We start from the raw sequence: 22,544 nt of genomic DNA, 5'->3' as shown, positions 1-22,544 counted from the left end.
GGTCTGATAAAGGCTCTATGACACTATGACTTCTTTGGACCTGGATATCATGCCCTTACTTGTAAGTTGGGTGATACAGAATTATTGTCCTATTACCTTGGTCAGATTGTGCTCAAAGGCTTGATTGCTGTCTGCATATGTTCTATGATAGCTCCCAATTTGCAATCGATTGCAAGCTTGGTCAGCCAGAGGCTCTTACCATTAGCCTTTACCTCCAAGAAATAGATGTCAAATAGGAGAAGTCCCAGCATGGAGCTCTGAGGTACTCCAATACTCCAAGGTGGACAGTGTCCTATTCTCTTGAATGTTACATAAGACTTGTAATAGATACAAGCCCCCCCCCCATGCTTGTTATATAAGACTGGTAATATGTACAAAGCCCTCCTGTACTTATTACATAAGATTAGTAATATATACAAGGCCCGCTGTGCTTGGTACATTAACACTGGGAATATATACAAGGCCCCCCTGTGCTTGTTACATAAGACTTGTAATACATGCAAGACCATCCTGTGCTTCTTGCATAAGACTGGTAACATATGCAAAGCCCCCCTGTGTTTATTACATAAGAATGGTAATATATACAAGGCCCCCTGTGTTGTTACATAAGACTGGTAATATATATAAGGCCCCCTGTGCTTGGTACTACACATAGCACCGTGTAACCTGCCACTCTCCTGGTGGAGATGGAATCACCAATCCTGAGTTCTTGGGTCCTATTTCTGAGCCTGCTGGCAATCTAGCAAGTTATGTAGGGGTTTGTGTTCTAGAAAATTACAAACCTAGGATATTCAAACACAACTCCACTAAAATATTCAGACAAGGCTGCTACTTTCATACCTATAATAAAACCAGAGGGAGCTGATATGTCTAGTGAGCAGTATGTTTTAACTATTAAGCAAGTAGTTTCTTTTTGAAGTGCCTGATATTTTAAAAAGAATAGCTTTTACGTTAACAGGAGGCCAGAAGATTCCCAAATAAGATATAAGCCATTCCTTCAAGTTGTTTTGGATAATCTTCCTAAAAAATTATTAACCATAATTTTTCACATAGGAGTATTTCTTTATATCTTAAGCTTTTGGGAGTAGTATTTGTATCTTCTATATTTTAGAGGATTACAAAGGTCCTGATATTCAATAAAATGGTGTGCAGAAGTCTATGGTCTACCTTTTATTATACTATTGTATATTACCACTATTCAAAAAACTGAATCACAGTACTCTGAAGGGGACAATGTCCTATTTTCTTGAATGTTACACAGGCCTGATAATGTGTGCAAGGCCCCCTGTGCTTGGTACTACATACATCACCATGTCACCTGACAGTGCCACACAGTGCAGTGATGTAATGGAGCTGTTTACTGTTCAGCTTGCCTTACCAAGTAACTACAGTACTCAGCTACCTTACACAGCAGCACTTATATGCCACTGGCATAAATGACAGCTGTTCATGAATGAATCCCTGTCATTTTAGATGCAGGTGGAACTGGGGTCATTATCATATTATGGTAATGAGGGGAATTCAGTGCTGTATATGCATCCATTGACGGCAGTTTGTCATTATGATGGGGGCTGTGAAAAGGTAGTCTGTGTTAATATATTGCCTGCACTGTAATGAACTCCATTGTTTGAAGGGATTTTCCTGCTGTACAATGGAGATTTAAGGGGTTTCAATGTGTGTCATCACTAGTATGTTATTCATTGCTGTTTACTGAGCAGCACAATAGTAGGAGAAGGTGCTCTTGGTTATATTCTGTTGTAATCCCCCAGTTTACAGTATGGGACCCAACATGCTCATCACTATTGTAGTTTATGTAAATGATGCATGATTGGGGCGTTAGCTGATTAGCATAAGGGTTAAGTGGTTGGATCATGTAAGGGGTCTTGTGCACTCCTGTTTCATGGTGACAGTACGGTATGTGAATCAGATAGTGATTTGTGTGCCCTACTATGATGTAGTACATATAGAGACTAAACATTAGCATTTGCATTTTTTTACAATTTTTACCTCCACTGTCCCCAGTCTTTAGACCGTCTCTCTATCACCTGGCTTATTGACTTCCCATACACATCAATGAGAAATGCACTTATTGAGGAAGCCATCGGGGGTGGTTTGAGTTTCCGCTGGGTATGGTCCATTATTGTGTATACCTAGTAACATGCTCAGGATTCAGCATGTGATGAATATCAGCAAAGGCATGTTACTTGCTTCTGCAGGTGATACAACCCCTTGGGCAGCCATGCCCTCCCCAAAGTCAGTGTTTTTGTGGAGGTCTCTGGTTTCCACTAGAGATTCAGCCACAGGCTAGTACCCCCTCTGCATAGACTCATGCATTCTCTACCCATGCAGAGATAAGACAGCAAAGCTGCATCATTCCTGCATCCCTCCATACCAATTCTATCAGACAGCAAAGACCCTGACTGAATTCAGGTTGTCTAGGCCATAAGCACAACTGTATCCCTCTATATTAATAGAGCTGGCATAAAAGAATCATTTTAGTAGAACAAAGATGTTGCCTAGAATGAAGCACTTCATAATATGTATAAAGGTAATGGCTGAGGTTAGCATTATTCTGGATAACATCATGTGTGTGGCATGAGAACAATGACAATTATGCTCCAGAACAGTGTAGGGTACATTCAGAGATGTGGAAGATGATGTTAGGTCTTCAAATTTCTGTTGCTGAGGACTTGTTGCAGGACCAAAGTAGTAAACAGATGCATGTTAGCCTTGTCTAACCTGACACTTGTCTGCTTACTTAGTTCTGCATCATGTATTTGCAAAGAAGTGGAATATTTTGGCAACAGCAGCAGGAGTTCAGTTATTTAGAATATATGCAAGTTGGAAACAAAACTAAGTTTAAGTATAATAGCAGATGGCATAAGGTAAAGGGTATTCAAGTATGAATACTCTTGTAGCTGATATAAAATTGTTTCAACTACTTTAACTGAGATAGATAATGTGGAAATGGTCAAAACATGTTCATTGAGAATGTACCACCAAGATTAAATATCTTCTTCTTTCTGTAATGTTAAGACATCACACTATACAAATGCTTATTCCAAATGATAAGCCCTACTCACAGTAATAATTTAATTCTCTGAGTTAGGGAGAGACATTCAAAGTTGTTTGGCTTTGTACTTTTTCAGGTTCAGGTGACAAAGTTAAGTACTGATGCATTCATGTACAATATAATGAAACATGAAGCAGACATTATTTGCTCTGTACTGGTGTCTATAGCTTGTGTGTTGTTAACTCAAGGTTCCCTTAATTTGACATAATAGCAGCAGCCTGCATTTAAAGTGGAATCTGTGTGTTGAGAGACAGCCTTACAAGACTATCTGCAAATATATAGAGCTGAGTATATTTTTCTGTATTATTCTGTATTATAGAGTTAAATTGTTGCTTAGATATCTGTTGTCTTACTGTTCTGCAAATATACAGAGATCAGTATATATTTTTTTGATTTTATAATTTGCACTCTGATTCCTCACATCTCTGTTGAAACTTTTCCCCACCCGTCCCTGTTCTTGGTTGGAGTTTAAATTTGGTGGCTTTTGCAGTGCCCGCCCGACTGTAGATTTGATCTAGGACACTCCCCTAGTCCCATCTCTTTACCGCATTCTACCTAATAAACCCTTTCTGCACTTGCTTTTAGTCCTTTTTTAATTTAATTACATTTTTTCAAATTGTGTGTGGACTAATATTGCTACATACTCAAGTGTGCCAGCTTGCACTGCATGTGAATTGTTTTTACTACTGTTTTTGCTACTTTTCTGAAAAAAAAAGAAAAAAAAATTGTAAGTCTGTTTCCTACCTTTCCTGTAATTAGTGTTCCAGATACAGATTTGCTGTATCCAGGACTATTTGTAAGCTTCTGAGCCCCCAAGCCTTTCTGTGTTGGAGGGAAGCCTTCTAGCTTATCAGTGGGAGTGGTAAGCACTAGGTAACCTGTCTACCACATAAGGAGTGGTTCTGGCCCAGAATTTGTAGTTATTGGCCATCTGGGCGGTCTTCCATCTCTCTCAACTTTCTCATTTGAAGGCCTGCATTTGCACTTGTTTCTGTCCTGTAACTCCTGGGCCCATCTCATTTGCTCACTAAAAAAAAAAAAATTAATTATCTGCTTTTACTGTATTTGTGTTTCTTCCTACTTTATTTTACTTTTGCGTCATCTTAAAAGTACTCAGTTGTATTTATTACTGCTTGGTGTAACTCATTCTAAGCCTTTTAGTTTAAGCACTTGGGCTTCAGACCAGTTGTTTTACATTAAAAGGGTTCGTGGTCTGCACTCTTGTGGGAGGAGAGGCTGGACTCTGCCCTTCTAGCTGGGAATTTCTGGTTAAAGGCTTATAGTGATGCATATTTGAACTGCTTCTTACTGAAATTGGTACACCTTGTTTGCTGTAGCATAAACTAGATCCAGGCCTGCTGAATCTAGCTTTGTTTGTATAACTTGAGCACTAATCCAGGCATTCTTTAATGTATTAAATTGTATTTATTACTGCTTGGTAGTAACTTGATTAAAGTGTAGCTATTATTCTAAGTCTTTTGGATTAAGCACTTGGGCTTCAGACCAGTTGTTTTACATTAGGAAGATTTGTGGCCTGCACTGTGGTGGCAGGACAGGTAGCTTACATCCTTCTAAGTTGGGAACTGCTGATTGAGGGCTCAGTGTCTGTTATTCTAAAAGTGTATTAATTCTGGTTTAAGCACTTGGGCTTCAGGCCAGTTGTTTTACATTAAGAAGGTTTGTGGTCTGCACTGTAGTGGCAGAACAGGTAGCTTACATCCTTCTAAGTTGAGAACTGCTGGATTGAGGGCTCAGTGTCTGTTATTCTAAAAGTGTATTAATTCTGGTTTAAGCACTTGGGCTTCAGGCCAGTTATTTTACATTAAAAGGGTTCATGGTCTGCATTCTTGTGGGAGGAGAGGCTGGACTCTGCCCTTCTGAGATGGGAATTTCTGGTTAAAGGCTTATAGTGCCTGCATATTTGAACTGTTTCTTACTGAAATTGGAACACCTTGTTTGCTGCAGCATAGACTAGATCCAGGCCTGCTGAATTTAGCTTTGTTTGTATGCTTGTTATTTCCCTGAAATGCTAACGCGGCTTTTCAGTGCTTCTGTGGATCCCTAGTGATATCTGCATTGCTTACTGTACTTATTTCCTTGTTTCACTTAGGTTCATAGGTTCATAGGTTCATAGGTTCATACTAGGCTATCTGCCCGAGGGCATTTACAAGCCTAGCCCATAGTTTTGTGGCTTACGCCACCCCTTTAGTATGGGGAACTATACCCATTATTTTGCTGTGCCTCTGTCGAGCAGTGACACTGAGGTAATCCCTGGGGTATATCTGCGATCTCCCATCCATTGGTCAAGATTTCTCTTGAACAAGGCCAGCGAGGTGCTCTGCCTCACATATACCGGGATTTTATTCCACAGCATAGGGAGTCTTTGGGTGATGAATCTATCCCTCCAGCACGTCCTATTAATAGCCGTGTCGAGGTTTAAGTCTCCCGCCCTTGTGGCTCTGATGGATCTAGATTTTTTGAGGTGAAGCATATTCATCAAATCTGGGTTTGACATGGCCTTGTATGTTAGGCAAAGGTCACCTCTGAGCAAGCGGTAAGCAGCTGAATAGAGCTGGAGTTCTTTCAGTCGGGCAGCATAGGACAGATGTTTGAGACCCTTTATCCTTTTGGTGAGGAACTTTTGTGGCCTCTCCAGCTGCTGCAAGTGTCGGGTCAGATACATTCCGAATGGGGCATTGTACTCAATCATTGGTCTGATGAGTGATGAGTATAGGGAGACTATGACCTCTCTTGATCTAGATGAGAATCCCTTCATGATAAGGAGGGCAATGTAGAAGGTCTTCCTAACTACTTTAGCTACATGGGTGTCGAATGACAGACTACTATCAACCTGGGTCCCCAGGTCCCTGATAACTTCTTCTGTGCTCAGTGGATTGCCACCTATTTGGTAGCTAGGGGTAACCTTGTTTTTCCCGAAGGGTATGACTATGCATTTTTTGGCATTTAACTTTAGGCCATGGCTCTGGCACCAGTTATCCGTTCCTGTGAGACCCTTCTGAAGGATATCTGTGTCAGATGTGTTTTCTACTATGGCACCCAGTTTGCAGTCATCTGCAAACTTTGTCAGCCATAACCCTCCTGTGTTTGCTTGTACTTCGGAAAAGTAGATGCCAAACAAGAGTGGGCCCAGGACTGAGCCCTGTGGTACACCACTTGTGACAGGCTTTGAGTCTGACATGGCGCCAGCAACTCTGACCCTGTGGGTTCTGTCACTCAGCCAGTTTGCAACCCATCTTGTGATGTATGGGTTAACATTTAAGCTGATGAGTTTTTCAATGATACCCGAGTGGGGTATTGTATCGAAGGCCTTTGCCAGATCAAGGTAGGCTGTATGGACTGCCTTTCCCTCATCAATGGCTTTGGTGACTGTTTCGAAAAAGTCAACCAAGTTTAGAAGGCATGATCTGCCTTTGACAAAGCCAAACTGGGATGGATCCAAAGTCTGCAAATTCCCTATGTCTTTATTTATGAGGTCCATTATGATCCTCCCCATGGCTTTGCAGATAAGGCTTGTCAAGCTAATGGGCCGGTAATTTCCAGGGTCGGTGGAGGCACCGCCTTTGTGAAGTGGGACCACAGTTGCAGCACGCCACTCCCTGGGTACGTATCCAGAGGTAAGACTATGATTAAACAGCTGTCCTAGCTGTGGGTTTAATTCCTCGTTGAGTTCGTGGAGCACACAGCCGGGGACACCATCAGGTCCCATGGATGCTGTGTTTTTTGCTTTGGAGAGAGCAGTTCTCACTTGGGTGTTGCAGATGTTTGGGGGGCTGCAATCGCTTGGTATAGATATCTCTCCTTTTGGGGGGGAGGGGGGGGAGATTGGAAAGACTTGAAAGAAAGTTACTGTTTGTCGTTTTTGCATTTAAGTTACCTGTAACACATTGCATTTAAGTTACCTGGCACTTGTTCACTAAAGCAATTATATAAGTCAGCACTAAAAAATTAAAAGCACTACACCCTCACAAACTCCCCTTGAGTACCTTGTTCCCCATTGGCCCTTTTTTTTCAATTATAAAGGAATTTTCAGTACTATTCTAGCATGTCCAAAGGTCAGTTGTCAATCTCCTCTCTGGAATTTTGAGGCAATGTTACAACTGCCTCATGTACACAGACAACCCTCTCCTCCTCCCAACAAATTCCAACACATGTGAGAGATGCATCCATATAGCCATACTGGAGGCTAAGCTTTCTCAACTCAGTACGGCAAAACCAGTCAGGAGGAGAAGGAAACCACACTCACTACAATTCCACTCTCACATAGACCTACCACGACAGCAAACCGAACACATAAACACACAAAAGCATACTCGGAGGCTCTAAATAAAAATCTGCCTAAGCAGCAGAGACCTCCAAAGCAGACACCCAAGCAACCACTACCCCAAAACAAAACACATGCAACACATAGCTCACAAAGCCAGTGTGCCGAACAGTCACAGCCCTTAAGGCTAAACAACACACACCTGATACACTTGTAATAGGTGACTCTATCGTCAGGCACACTGACGTCCCGCTCACCAGGCTGAACAAGGAGAAGGTCATGGTGAGCTGCCTGTCGGGCACTAGGAGCCGCCATATAACACAAGCACTCAGGTCACTCCAAGGCAAGTACAAATATGACTCAGTCATTGTCCATGCTGGTATGAATGACCTGAGATGTACCTCCCTGGACTACATGAAAAGAGACATAGAGGAGCTCTCTGAGCATGTAGCCCAGGCCAGTATGTCCCTGACCTTGAGAGGCATCTTACCCTCACCAAGAATGATGCCACAATATGAAGACAAGATGATCAATTTCAACAATTGGCTTAAGTATTGATGTCATTCAAAGGGGATCCAATGCCTGTCAGCCTGGGATGACATGCTCGACAAGCCACGATGCTTCGCTAGGGACGGCTTGCACCTGTCACCCCTGGGCTTTCAGATATTGGCAAAGGCTCTTGCTAACCCCATAGTGCCTTTTTTAGGCAAGGCTAAAAAGACAAACCCACCTCCATAGGTATCACAAGGGATAAGAAACTAAGAGTAATGCTACTCAACGCCAGAAGTCTAAACCTCAAGATGCATGCACTCGAAACTCTCCTTAGCATGGAGAACATCGATATCTGTGCAGTAACAGAAACCTGGTTCAAGGATCCCGAGAGCACCCCAGCACTACCAGGTTATACCTCATACCATGCTTTTTGGCCTCAAAACTTGTACCGAACCACAAAAGGAGGGGGAGTATCAATATTCGTCAAAGATACCTACACCTCCAGGTTGGTGGCACAGCACGAAGCATCAGAAACTATCCATGTGCAACTAACAGTGGGTAAAACTGCCTTCCAGTTTATAGCCTGCTACAGACCACCCTCCCAAACCCAGGAACCCTACTCGGACTTCCTGAGAACACTGTAAAATATGAAGGTCTCTCCAAACACCATTATATTGGGCGACTTCAACTACCCAAACATAGACTGGAAGCATTACTCTAGCTCCAACACCCTAGCCCAAAGGTTCCTAGAATTTATAAACTCAAATGCTATGGAACAACTTGTTACCACTCCCACAAGAGGGGAAAACATACTGGACCTGATCATCACCAACATGGGGACTCTATGCTCCAGACCAGAAGTGTATCCCTCACTGGTAAGATCAGACCATAAACTAATCTCACTGGATATTCACATCCCGACTCCACCCCCTGCCCTGAAAAACCACAGTGAAAAACTTCTCTAAAGCAAATTTCACACTCCTCAAAACTGAGGTGGAATCCTTCAAAGCCCCCAGGCCTGTGGAAAATACGGCCCAGACTGCAGAATCCTTTATAAACGCATTCTATGAACTCCTTCAGGAATGCATGGATCATGCAATCTCAAATAAAACCAAGACCCAGTCCTCCAAAGGCAGACGTCCTGTCTGGTGGACCCCAGCCATAAACAAGCTATACAATAGAAGGAGGAAGCTACTACATGATAGAGCAAAATCCCAAAAAGGGAAGGCATCTCTGATCAGTGTTAGCAAAACACTACAGGCACTCATAAAATCGTCTAAGGCCAGCTTCGAGAGAAAAATTGCACAGGACACTAAGGATAATCACAAGGCTTTCTTTAGTTATGTTAGGAACCTGGGTCAGAATTAGTCCAAAATGACAAAAAATACACCAAACCCACAGACATTGCCAACATCCTAGCTGACAGGTTCAGCGCAAACTTCTCCCCCCCCTCCCCACCAAAAGGGCAAATATCTATCCCAGCAGAGTGCTACCCTCCTGACATCTCAGATGCTCAGGTAAGAGCTGCCCTCTCCAAAGCAAAAAACACAGCATCAATGGGACCACACAGTGTCCCGGGCTGCGTCCTACATGAACTCCAAGAAGAGCTAAACCCAAACATAAATCTACTGTTCAATCTCAGCCTTACTACAGGATATGTACCCAAAGAGTGGCGTACAGCAACAGTGGTCCCTCTCCACAAAGGTGGTGCCTCAACGGATTCTGGAAACTATCGCCCCATAAGCCTGACTAGCTTGGTCTGCAAAGCTATGGAAAGGATCATCATGGACCTCATAAATAAAGATACCGGGGACCTACAGACACTGGATCCTACCCAGTTCAGCTTTGTTAAGGGCAGATCCTGCCTCTTAAACCTGGTTGATTTCTTTGAAACAGTCACCAAGGCCATTGACGAGGGGAAGGTGGTCCACACAGCCTACCTGGACCTCGCAAAAGCCTTCGATACAATACCCCACTCGGGCATTATAGATAAGCTCACCAGCTTAAATATAAACCCCTATGTCACTAGATGGGTTGCAAACTGGCTCAAGGACAAAACCCACATGGTTAGAATTGCTGAAGCCATGTCAGACTCCAAACCAGTTACAAGTGGCATCCCACAAGGCTCAGTCCTGGGACCTCTCTTGTTCGGCATATATTTCTCGGAGGTACAGGCCAACACGGAAGGACTGTGGCTGACCAAGTTCGCAGATGACTGCAAACTGGGCGCCATAATCGACTCTCCAGCCGACACAAGCATCCTCCAAAAGGGCCTCATAGAAACAGACAACTGGTGCCAGAGCCATGGCCTCAAGCTAAACACCAAAAAGTGTATAGTCATCCCCTTTGGCAAAAACAAAGTGCCCACAAATTACCACATAGGTGGTAATCCATTAAGTACAGAAGAAGTAATTAGGGACCTGGGAACCCAAGTTGATAGCAATCTCTCATTTGACAACCATGTGGCCAAAGTCATTAGAAAAACATTTTATGTAGCCCACCTAATCATGAAGGGATTCACATCTAGATCAGGGGAGGTCATCGTGCCTCTTTACTCATCCCTCATCAGGACCATAATTGAGTACAATGCCCCTTTTGGGATGTACCTTACCAGACACCTGCAGCAACTGGAAAGACCCCAAAAGTACCTCACCAAGAGGATCAAAGGGCTCAAACAGATGCCATATGCTGCCCGGTTAAAGAAACTCCAGCTCTACTCAGTGGCATACCGCCTGCTAAGAGGCGATCTCTGCCTGACGTATAAAGCCATGTCCAACCCGGAATTAATGCACATGCTGCACCTCAGAAAATCAAAATCCCATTGAGCTATGCACTCGAGAGACTTGAACCTCAGCACTGAAATAAATAGGACATGCTGGAGGGAGAGATTCATAACCCAGAGGCTCCCTTCACTCTGGAATAAAATCCCAGTCCAGGTTAGGCAGAGTCCCTCATTGACTCTCTTCAAGAGGAATCTTGATGAGTGGATGGGAGATCGTAGGTTTACCCCGGGTATCACTTCTGTGTCACTGTTAGACAGAGGCACAGTATACTAACCTCGAAAAAGGGCATAGCAAAATTAATTTAAAATGGGTGGCGAAAGTCAAACACACTCTGGATAGGCTTATAAATGCCCTAGGGCAGATAGCCTAGTATGAACCTATGAACCTATGAACCTACGTGACTTAAGCCCTTAGCTGTCAAATGTGAAAGGAGATAATCTGACAACAGCGATGTTGTATGATAGAGCAAAGTCTGGTAGCTGTTCTGCATGGAGAACAAAAGTATATCTGTGATTTTTCACTTACCACCTACAGTGAATATTGCTAATTAACTGTCTGCAATGCACTTTAGCCTTTGAAGTATCAGGTTTGCAATGAAGTCTGTTAAAGTATTACTTAGTGAAGATGTTGAAATTAATCTTACTGTTTTGCATAATGCAATTTGTACTCAAATGTACATAAATGCTTTTGGGAATGCATTGACATTCATAAAGTTTAGATTCTGTCATACTGAACACAATTCTGTAATTTTCGGAAGACTTGTATGCTTGTTAATTCTGTATATAATTTTTAGCTGTTCAGTTAGAAGTTATGAGTCATGATTTGACAACAAATGTTAATTTCCCCACTCACATTTTGCTCAGATTTATATTTGATACTCCATTAAACATTTCCACACAATACTTTGCAACCAGATGTAAAATTGCACCCATATTAAAATATGTTTTCTATGAAGTTTTGAAATATACTGCAATGTCTTTTTTGCCTTAAGACTGTGAATTATAGAAAGATTTTTATTGCTCATTATTTCTTTGTCTGTATGTTTGTTTTTCAGAGCCAATTCTGTCACTTGGAATCCACATAAGATGATGGGAGTACCACTGCAATGTTCGGCCTTGCTTGTCAGAGAAGAGGTACACATAAATAAATTACATAAGACTAGCAACACTCTGTCCAACAAAGACAATGCACTGTGCATGACTAATTTGCCTGTGAACATATGTAGAAGTGCTCAATTCACTGGTATTGAGGTTCCATCCCCTTATTGTTACGCAGTTAAGCTTGGTTTAAACAGAAGTCATTGGAGAGGTGATGTTAGCCAGATGTGAAAAACCTGATTGGCTAATACCCTTCTGTTTTAACTCAGCTGAAGAAGGGGGTGGGATGGAGTAGAACTTATGTTGCAGAAACACCTTCTGACCAATTTTTGTTGATTATTTTAATGTCAACTAAATGCAGTTTAGACTCATCATCTTCTTTCGGCTGTTCCCGTTAGGGGTCGCCACAGCAGATCACCTGTTTCCATTTCTTCCTGTCCTCTGCATCTTGCTCTGTCACACCAAACACCTGCATGCCCTCTCTCACCACATCCATAAACCTTATCTTAGGCCTTCCTCTTTTCCTGTTACCTGGTAGCTTCATTCTTAGCAGCTTTTTCCCAATATACTCAACATCCCTCCTCAGCACATGTCCAAACCAACATAATCGTGCCTCTCTGGCTTTGTCTCCAAAACTTCCAACCTGGGCTGACCCGCTAATATACTTATTCCTAATCCTGTCCACCCTCGTCACACCCAGTGCAAATCTTAACATCTTTAATTCTGCCACATCCAGCTCAAACTCCTGCCTTTTTGTCAATGCCACTGTCTCCAACCCATATAACATAGCTGGTCTCACTACCCTCTTGTAGACCTTCCCTTTCACTCTTACAGGTACTCGTCTGTCACAAACCACTCCTGACACTCTTCTCCACCCACTCCATCCTGCCTGTACTCTCTTCTTCACCTCCCTTCCACACTCACCATTACTCTGAACTATTGATCCCAAGTATTTAAACTCATCCACCTTTGCCACCTCTACTCCTTGCATCCTCACCATTCCTCTGTCCTCCCTCTCATTCACACACATATATTCTGTCTTAGTTCTGCTGACCTTCATTCATCTTCTCTCTAGAGCATATCTCCATCTCTCCAGGGTCTCCTCCACCTGTTCCCTACTCTCACTACAGATCACAATGTCATCTGCAAACATCATAGTCCACGGGGACCTCCTGTCTGATCTCGTCTGTCAACCTGTCCATCACCATTGCAAATAAGAAAGGGCTCAGAGCTGATCCTTGATGTAACCCCACCTCCACCTTAAACGGATCCATCACTCCCACCACAGACCTCACCGCTGTCACACTACCCTCGTACATATCCTGTACCACTCTTACATACTTTTCTGACACTCCTGACTTCCTCATACAATACCACAACTCCTCTCTAGGCACCCTGTCATATGCTTTCTCTAAGTCTACAAAAACACAATGCAACTCCTTCCGACATTCTCTGTACTTCTCCATCAACCCTCTCAGAGCAAAGATCGCATCTGTAGTGCTCTTAGACTAATGCTACTAATCCCTTATATATATATATATATATATATATATATATATATATATATATATATATATGTGTGTGTATGTATATATGTGTGTATATATATATATATATATATATATATATATATATATATATATATATATATATATATATATATATATATATATATATATATATATATATAGATATATATATATTTGGGTCTACTTCAGTAGTCCAAAATGCCAAATCAACGACTTTTAAAACACAGAGACCAGATTGCCGAAAGTTCAGAATACTGAAACCACAAATACCTGACTTTCATATACACAACCGGCGAAGACATCAAGTGCATTCAATGCATACCTCTAAACACCTCCCGTAAAATAGTACACTGTATCTTTAAAAATGCATACTTACTACCAAATACAGTTTAACAAATGCCTTCCAGGAAACTCCATCCATAACAAAAAATCACCCACAAAGTTATAACAACATTGCAAATGTATAGTAAAACATACCATATATGAACAAACAGCAGAAAGTACAACTTTTCAATTGACCCGCCCACTAATCACAAAGCAAAAAACAAACAAAACAAACTGAATATTCATACTGGTAACTATAGCACCGAAATGACTACTCAGTAGCAAATCTGAAATGCAATAACAGCTACTGAATTCCAAAACAAATGTAGATGCATGGCGGCTGTGCCAACCCAAAACTCCCCTTGGGTGGCTGTACCCCCCCAAACCCGCTACAAATTAAGTATACTAATTCTAAGATCGAACTACAGTGTGGAAATTAGCAGATTTCCCTTCCTTTCACCTTCAAATGTTCAGTGTTCTGAACGTTGATAATCTGAAGTTTCACTCATGTGAAACTTCGGTCTTCCGGTTTCTGTGTTTTAAAAGTCGGTGATCTGACATTTCAGTCGGCTAAAGTGCATACATATATATATGTGTATATATATATATATATATATATATATATATATATATATATATATATCTTTAATACACTTATTTTAAGTGTTTTGGGTCACTTTTTCTTGGAATTTACTACAAGGTTTGATTTATTTGCAAGTGCTGGATTTTGTGACTGTTTGGATTTTACTCTTTGTATATAAATATATATATATATATATATATATATATATATATATATATATATATATATATAAAAACATGTATAAATTCACACTGATGATGCCAGGGGGCAAAACTGGTCACAGGTCTGTGTTGTTGGAGCCGAATGGCCACTATGTAAGCTGCTTGAATGTTTCTTCTACTGGAATAAAGCTTTATTACACTTATTTTAAGTGTTTTGGGTCCCTTTTTCTTGGAATTTACTACAAGGTTTGATTTATTTGCTAGTGCTGGATTTTGTGACTGTTTAGACTATATATATATATATATATATATATATATATATATATATATATATATATATATATATATATATACACATACGCACACACATACACACACACACACACACACACACACACACACACACACACACACATATATATATCTGTGTCACGAGATTGAGTTTTCAGAAACTCAAAATTCATATCAGTGATACAATATGATCAAATTTCTGAAAACTTGAACATTAAAAAAGCCCACAAGAATCAATCTTTTTTTACATTTTTGCAGGGGGCAAACCCCACTGCACCCCCCATATCTCCTGCAAATCAAATATAACAACCCTGAGATCATACTACATTGAGGAAAATGGTAAATTTCCCAATTTGCAATGTATCACAATCTCCATTCTTTGAGTTTTCAGAAATTTGATCATGTCATCTGGCCAATATGAATTTCGAGTTTCTGAAAACTTGATCAACTGATATTTGTGTGTGTGTGTGTGTGTGTGTGTGTGTGTGTGTGTGTGAGTGTGTGTGTGTGTGTGTGTGTGTGTGTGTGTGTGTGTGTGTATATATATATATATATATATATATATATATATATATATATACATGTGTGTGAGTATATATATATATATATATATATATATATATATATATATATATATATATATATATACATGTGTGTGAGTATATATATATATATATATATATATATATATATATATATATATATCTACAGATGTTTGAATACATCATATGTGTGCAGGTTAAATGATCGAACGTTATATTTTCAAATGGACTGTGCATTCACAAATATGAACATTGGAAGGGATGTACAGGGATCGTGGTACAGTGCAGTTAGGGAAATACATCCCTTTCCTCACTGTAGTGCTATCTTGGAGTTGGAATATATAGTTGGGGGGGTGTGGGGGGCACAGCCCACTACAGGGGGATGCAGGGGGGCTTGCCCCCCTACATAAACTGGATGTTAGGTGTGTTAGTTAGGGAGTAGCAGCAAGGGTGGCATAGCTGTTAAGTGCTGAAAATGTTGTGTCCGACATTTTTGGCATTAACGGCTGATTTTCAACATTAGGACGATTAGGTTATGTGTACTTTCGGTGAATTAGTTCGCTGTTAAGTACCTTTTTTGTGACTTTTGAGATTGCAATTTGTTTGTTTGTGTCTTTCAGCGGAACTCCAGTCCCCCTAATGATTGGTAGTGGATTTTTACATACCGGGTTACCAGCCCTGACGCACAACCTTCAACGAAGGCACGCCCCATTCACGTATGCCTCCACACAGAAGACGCTCTAGCTGAGAATCGAACAGGACAACGTCTTGCTATGAGGTGACAACGCTACCGCAGCATTTCAATAGTAAACATATATATATATATATATATATATATATATATATATATATATATATATATGTATATATATATATACACATATATATGTATATATACATATATATGTATATATATATATATATATATATATATATATATATATATATATATATATATATATAAAATGTGTGTGTACCTACTAAATATAATCAACAGACCCAAAACTTGATATTCTTAATGTCAAACGTAAAACATCAGCAACACCAATGTCATTGTGTTACTATGCATGCACTGTGCAATAAACCCAGTGCATGCAAAAACATGCAACAGAAAAAACATTCCCCTGAATTCAGCAAGCCCTGCATGGCGTGCATGCTTAGTGTCAGAGGTAATGTTGTCAATATGGCGGCCGAGCGATCCACGTATGTGCTCGTTTGACGTGCACGGGCGCTCTTGCAGTAGTCCTGCACGTTCCCAGCTTCTTTATGCAAATTACCCATTTGCAGGTGAAAATCATGCAAATGAGGTAAATCTGCTATCCAGGAAGCTAGAATCAGGCCGTGCAGGACTAGCGTAATCTGCAGAAATGTACTTGATTAGTAACCGAGTACATTTCTGCAAATTACAAAATGGAGACATAACAGCCCCAAATAAAGGCTGCATATAATTGATGAAGCATGCCAATGGCCAAGTATAATGCCATTGGCATTGCAAACAATACAAAAACTAAAAAAAAATCAACTTTTATTTTTTTTTTTCACCGATATCAGCTATGAAGCATAGGGCAGCAGTGTGCAAACGGGATTGGGGAGAAAATAAGGCAATAAACCTAAAATAAGCATTTTAACTAAAAATCAGTATTCTGCCATGCAAGTCAGTGGCAGGCATAAGACAACCTAGCCAGTGAGTAATTGTTGCTAAAAGGGGAGGCTCAGCGTGACACATGTAATTATACATTAGCAGGCAATCCTATGCAAATGAGGAGAAGGATAGTGAATCCCAGTTTTCCCCAGCATGTGAGGCAGGTCCCAACAGTGTAAGAGTATGAATAGCTGGGTGCAAGACTAGGAGGTAGGTGACATCATGGGTGGGTGTGTCAGGTTTACTGTAAGCGGTTTGGAGCTCTGTGGCTCAGGTTTGCTCCTAGATTAGCACAGCTAAGCTAGAGGGTGTGTCTAAACCTGCCTAGCACTCTTTACAAAGTGTACGTGGGTGTGCGTGCCACACTCTGGGTTTTACAGGAAGAAAAAAGAAGTTAAACCTGGAAATAGCAGCAGTGTGCACGTATGAGCACTCTGTTTGCACGGCGTGCATACGGGCTTAAACAGGGAGCCAATGGGAAGGGAAAACAGCAGTAGGAAGGTATTCAAGGAGAACTAGCGTAGCTGGCAGGTGAAATGTATTAGAATCAGCCAATTACACAGGCAGCAGCCCAGCCCAGCACACCACTATAAACTAAGCAAACACCTTCCCCTCTGGCTTTTCCCACACTCTACACCACTGGTGTATACAAGCAGGGAAATTTTAACAAACAAACCTACAGAATGAGAAGGGTTGCAGCAGGTAAGGGAACAACATGTGCAAGAGGTTGAGGGTGGTGAGGATGTGAATGCTGCCGAACAAACGGAGAAAAGTGTACAGACCCAGGGTAACCTACCAGGGGCTACATGAGCTGGAGATAGTGGAGTGCTATAGGGTGGACAGAGGCCTCCTACAGCAAATTGTTGAGCTGTCCCACCCACACCTGACACACCAAACTGACCGAGGGGAACCAATCCCAGTGGATACCGAGGTATGTGTAGGCCTTGGTATACTAGCCACAGGTACCTCCCAAAGCACAACCGGGGATATCATGGGGATCTCACAGGCATCAGCATCCAGAGTATTCCACCAGTTCCTGGATGCCATGTCAGCACATGCCAGTGAGCACATATATTTCCTCAACACCCATGAGGTGTTGACCAGCAATATGCATCTCTTCCACCAAATAGCAGAATACCCTGGGTAGTGGGTGCTATAGAACTGCATGCACATATGCATCAAAGCACCACCCGATGAACAGGGTAGGGCCTACATCAACCGCAAGGGCATACCCTCCATCAACTGCCAGGTCATTTGTGATGCCCAGGGCATTATAATGAATGTGTGCTCTGGCTGCTCTGGAAGCTATGATGATTCCCACATCTGGCATCTGATGCAGCTGTACCAGATATTTGCCAATGGGGACATCCCCTACAGTCACCTAGTGGGGGATGCTGGGGACACACTGGAGCTGTGGCTGATGACACCCATCAGAAATGCACACACACCTGAACAACAATGCCATAATGAGGCACAAGTACAAACAAAAATCATAATAGAGTATGTGTTTGGGATGCTCAAGTCATGGTTCTGGTACCTGGACACATCCGGTGGAGCCTTGCAGTACTCTCCAGCTACATGTACCCAAATTTTCATGGTATGTGCCATGCTACACAACATGATCCTGCAGAAGCAGTTGCAGCAGGAACAGCATGGGGCAGGGCCACACAGCCCTCCACCATTGTCAAGGCCAGCACAGGCACAGAGTGACTCAGAGGAGGAACAACCTGAGCCTGCCCCAGTAGGCAGAAGGAGGCATGCACAGTATGTCTTGGCTTTGGCAGAGAGGCAACGCATAGCACATACACTGACACAGTAGGAACCCAGGGAATTACACCTCTCTCTGACTCACACATTCAGTAAAAGGGATGCCAAAAACGACACTACCTGTGCTTTATCATGTATAGGGAGTGTACTATATGCATCTGACATAGTCAGCCCTCCAGCACCATCCTCAATACTGGCACAGCCGCAAGGTAAGTCACCCTTCCTATCAATCACTGAATGCAGTTGTATGGTTTGCTAGTTGTATCAATGGTATGGATGTGAACATGCAAGGAAAGGGATTGGGTGGCTGAATGGGATGGCAGCAGATAGTGGACAGCTATATAGGTAACATGAAACCATAACAAATACTGGTGTCAGCAAAGTAGGCAGTAGCAGACAAGGTGAAAAAACCCACTGCAGGACATGTGCTGGCCCAAATGTGTGTCCATATGGCACACACATGCATGTCATGGAGGTTCACATACCCAACAACATTCCCACCCAGCCAGCAGGACAGGTGTAGAGGAACACAGGAAAGGCTGTGCTAAGGTCCTCAAGGTATGGCAATGGAGATCAACCCCCCTCCAGACCTACACAGAGTATAACGGGTCAGGAAGTGGGATGTCATTCCTGAAGGGTAGGAAGTCTGAAATGGCAATGTAGGTCAATAAAACCTATACCCTGTACTACACTGATATGCCTGCAGTCTGCAGGATAGGTCAGAATGCATATTTAAAAGGAAAACAACAGACTACCAGAAATACCAGTGCGGTGAAAGCAAATGTCCACAGGTGGCAGGTGTGCCCCCCCAAACCCTATGTAGAAATGTATTAGCATCCATGTGATGGAGTAATAACAGTGAGCACAGAGTACCTGTGCTTGCCAAAATAGAAGGATTGATTGTGTCATGTGTACAATATGCAGAGCTCTGAGTGTCAGGTTGATGTGTGGAAGCCAACAGGGTACCTGAAATATCAGGTGGGTATAGCAGAAATGTTTACAATTGTCAGGTGTACCCCCCAATCCTATGTAGTATAGCAGTAGCTATGTGTGGGTTTCACAGCAGCAGAGCACTGAGTACCTGAGCTGCCCCAATTATAACGATGGAATGTTGCATGTGTAAAATATGCAGAGATCTGTGTGTCAGGTTGTTGTGTGGAAGGCAACAGAGTACCTGACATATCAAGTGGCTGTAGGACATGTCCACAGTTGTGATGTGTACCCCCACCAACCCTATGTAGAAATGTATTACCAGCCATGTGAGGGAGTAATAACAGTGAGCACTGAGTACCTGAGCTGGTCAAATCAGCAAGATGGATAGTCGCATGTCTACAATAGGCAGAGCTCTGTGTGTTAGGTAGTTCTGAGTGGTATGCTGTGTGAAAGTGTTCAGCAAATAGCCATGGATGGTGTGTCCTGGTGTCCAATGGTCAGCACTGCTGAGGACTGGGCCAAGTCCACACAACTGCAGTGCCAATCAGACTGGTATCCCAGCAAGACATGTTGCAGCAGTAGCCCATATGATTTGTACAGATATCATAACTGTCACCATCTGGAAGATGGACATGGTATGAGTGTTCGCCCAGATGTACACACAGTACACAGGTGGAAGTACCGTAGAGAAAGACTGTTTAATATTTCACAGTGAAATGGAGATACCCTCCATTTGTACATACAGGATCACAGCACATCAGTTGGTTGTGTAGTATGGGAAACTAAAATGTACTGTGGGAAAACACTGGCAGACCACAAAAGGCAGAGGTATGATGTATGTAGAAGCTGCTGGTGTCCACCCACTAGCCACCAGCCGGGGAAAGGGCCATGTATACCTGTGAGGCAGTTGCAAGTAGCTACCCTAGCACACGTTTCCAGTCCAGCCCAACATCAGCCTCAGGTAACACACAGGCCACCTACCTGCTGCTGTGACTTAGTACAATATGATCCCCACATTACTATGTGAATACTCACAGAATGCAGCATGCTGAAGTGGTGCCCCATGCAGGTGTGTCCATAGCTGTAAGATGCACCCTGCCAGCATTCACACCAATGGCTTGATAAGGACAGAAACAATTGCCATCATCACCTTGCACACCTATCCTGTCAACCCAGGGGAATACATTGCCTTGCAGCCTGGGTCTGAACAACTGACAGGATGCACTGTCCTGCTACAGATAGCCTGCATCAGTACCCAGTGCTTCACTGTTCTCTGTCACAGGCCTGTGTCACGCCTGTACCACCACTGTATGTTATCCCATGAACTCCCACATAATGACAAAACACAGTGCACAAAACACAAATGCAAGGACATGTTGACAAATCCCAGTAGTATGTCCATCATGTTCCAATGCATGAACTGTGGACCAACCTGTACATACTGCTGGGATGGAGTGGCAACTATAGGCATACCTATCAGATATTGTGTGCATAATGGTAGGAAGGGGACAGATTAATGGGGGGGGGGGGTAGCATCGCCACCATGGAGTGTGTGAAGGGTGAAACCCTGATGTGTGCACATACTTATCATGGCTGCAAACACTGGGATGGGTGGCCACAAACCTGCTTGCAAACCAAATTGTGAAGGGCTAATGAACAGAATAATAAGCCCTCCCTCTGGATAACCTCAATGAGTCTGAATAACTGTGAAGTATGGCTACAGCACAATATGTCCATCCTGTCATGGTGATAATTGTACAGGCATGGGACCCACAGCCACAACAGCACCAAGTTGCTGGACCATATAAACAGACCCATCAGCAAGTGGCTGCAGTTTCCACACCAGAATGACATGAATGTGCAAGAATATGTAGGTTGCACACCACAATACTGGAAAAAAGCTGCATTCAACTTGAAATCTCCAGGAACCTACTGCTAGCAAAGATGTATACCTGCCAGTAGTTGATGACATAAAACATCAGAGGGTAAAACACCACATATCATTGAGTATCCCTGCCAACACCAAAACCATGTAGAAGAAGCACCACAGACACAATTAGCAACAATCTCACTACCCTTTGCACAATGTTGACCCACATTGTCAACCAATCGACAGATATCCTGCAGAAGCAGGTTACTAGCTGTAAGTGTAGAGCACAAATACCTGCACTGGAGTACAACTTACCTGGAATGGAGTCACACATGCAATATACACTCATACTGGGCACGTGCACACACATAGAGAAGTGAAGGCCATGTCAGAAAACAAATTACAGAAGGGTCATACTGGGCATGCTCACACACTTATAGAAATGAAGTCCATGTCTGGAAACAACTGTGGACTATACACAACAGTCAGTCACAGATGTCTATGCAAACACTCCACATTACACACCAGTCATGCTCTGCACACACACCGGATGAGAATATGCACATATATCCAAGGACAGCACACTATAACAACTCAAACATACACATAATAGATGTGGGAAGAGAGTGACAGACAGTGACAGACAGCTCCCCTCTCATGAGGCCTGTCCCACACAGCACACCCCCATTTTGCAAAAACATATGTTGTGCAAACGTCCATCACTGTACACAATTGCCCCTGGTAGCCTTCCAGTCAGAGCACCTTTCATTGCCTTTCTTTGACAAATCTGCTGATGTCATTCCCTGTAAAATACACATTTGGTGAAGGAGTATCCCAGTAATCTCCGTGGCATGTTCTGTAACTGTGTAATGCTCTAATGTGCTGTAGTAGTTAGGTAGATGTTCTAATCTCATTCATAGCAACTGTGAATTTCTGTGTGTATGTTTGTCAGAAGAGAAATTCAGACGAGTCACATCTGTCTCAGGTGATGAAAAACTTTTTTTTTAGCTGCTAACCAGATTACACATCATGTTGGCCAAGATGATCTCCTCCTCTGGTCAACTTGTTTACTGACATCAACTTTTATACTGCAAGCAAAACAACTTTTTGTTACATTTCTGACCATTGACAGTTGGCTATGGAAAAACACCTGTGGTAAACATGTTTACTACAAA

The 22,544-nt window shown here is 42.3% G+C and overlaps 1 protein-coding gene across 1 annotated transcript in view; it reads left to right on the top strand.

Moving 5' to 3' along the window:
* GAD2 (glutamate decarboxylase 2) overlaps window positions 1-22,544 on the top strand; it is a 747,960-nt gene that overhangs the window by 532,411 nt on the left and 193,005 nt on the right. The window contains exon 12 of the mRNA XM_044066149.1: window positions 11,685-11,763. Within this exon, the coding sequence (XP_043922084.1) occupies window positions 11,685-11,763 (79 nt within the window). The remainder of the gene's footprint in view (window positions 1-11,684; window positions 11,764-22,544) is intronic.

This window comes from Protopterus annectens, chromosome 3.part0, assembly GCF_019279795.1.
Source record: "Protopterus annectens isolate FY-2018-M chromosome 3.part0, PAN1.0, whole genome shotgun sequence".
Taxonomy (NCBI): Eukaryota; Metazoa; Chordata; order Ceratodontiformes; family Protopteridae; genus Protopterus; species Protopterus annectens.
Note: the sequence above shows the minus strand (reverse complement) of the source record. Positions and strands in the feature narration are given on the sequence as shown.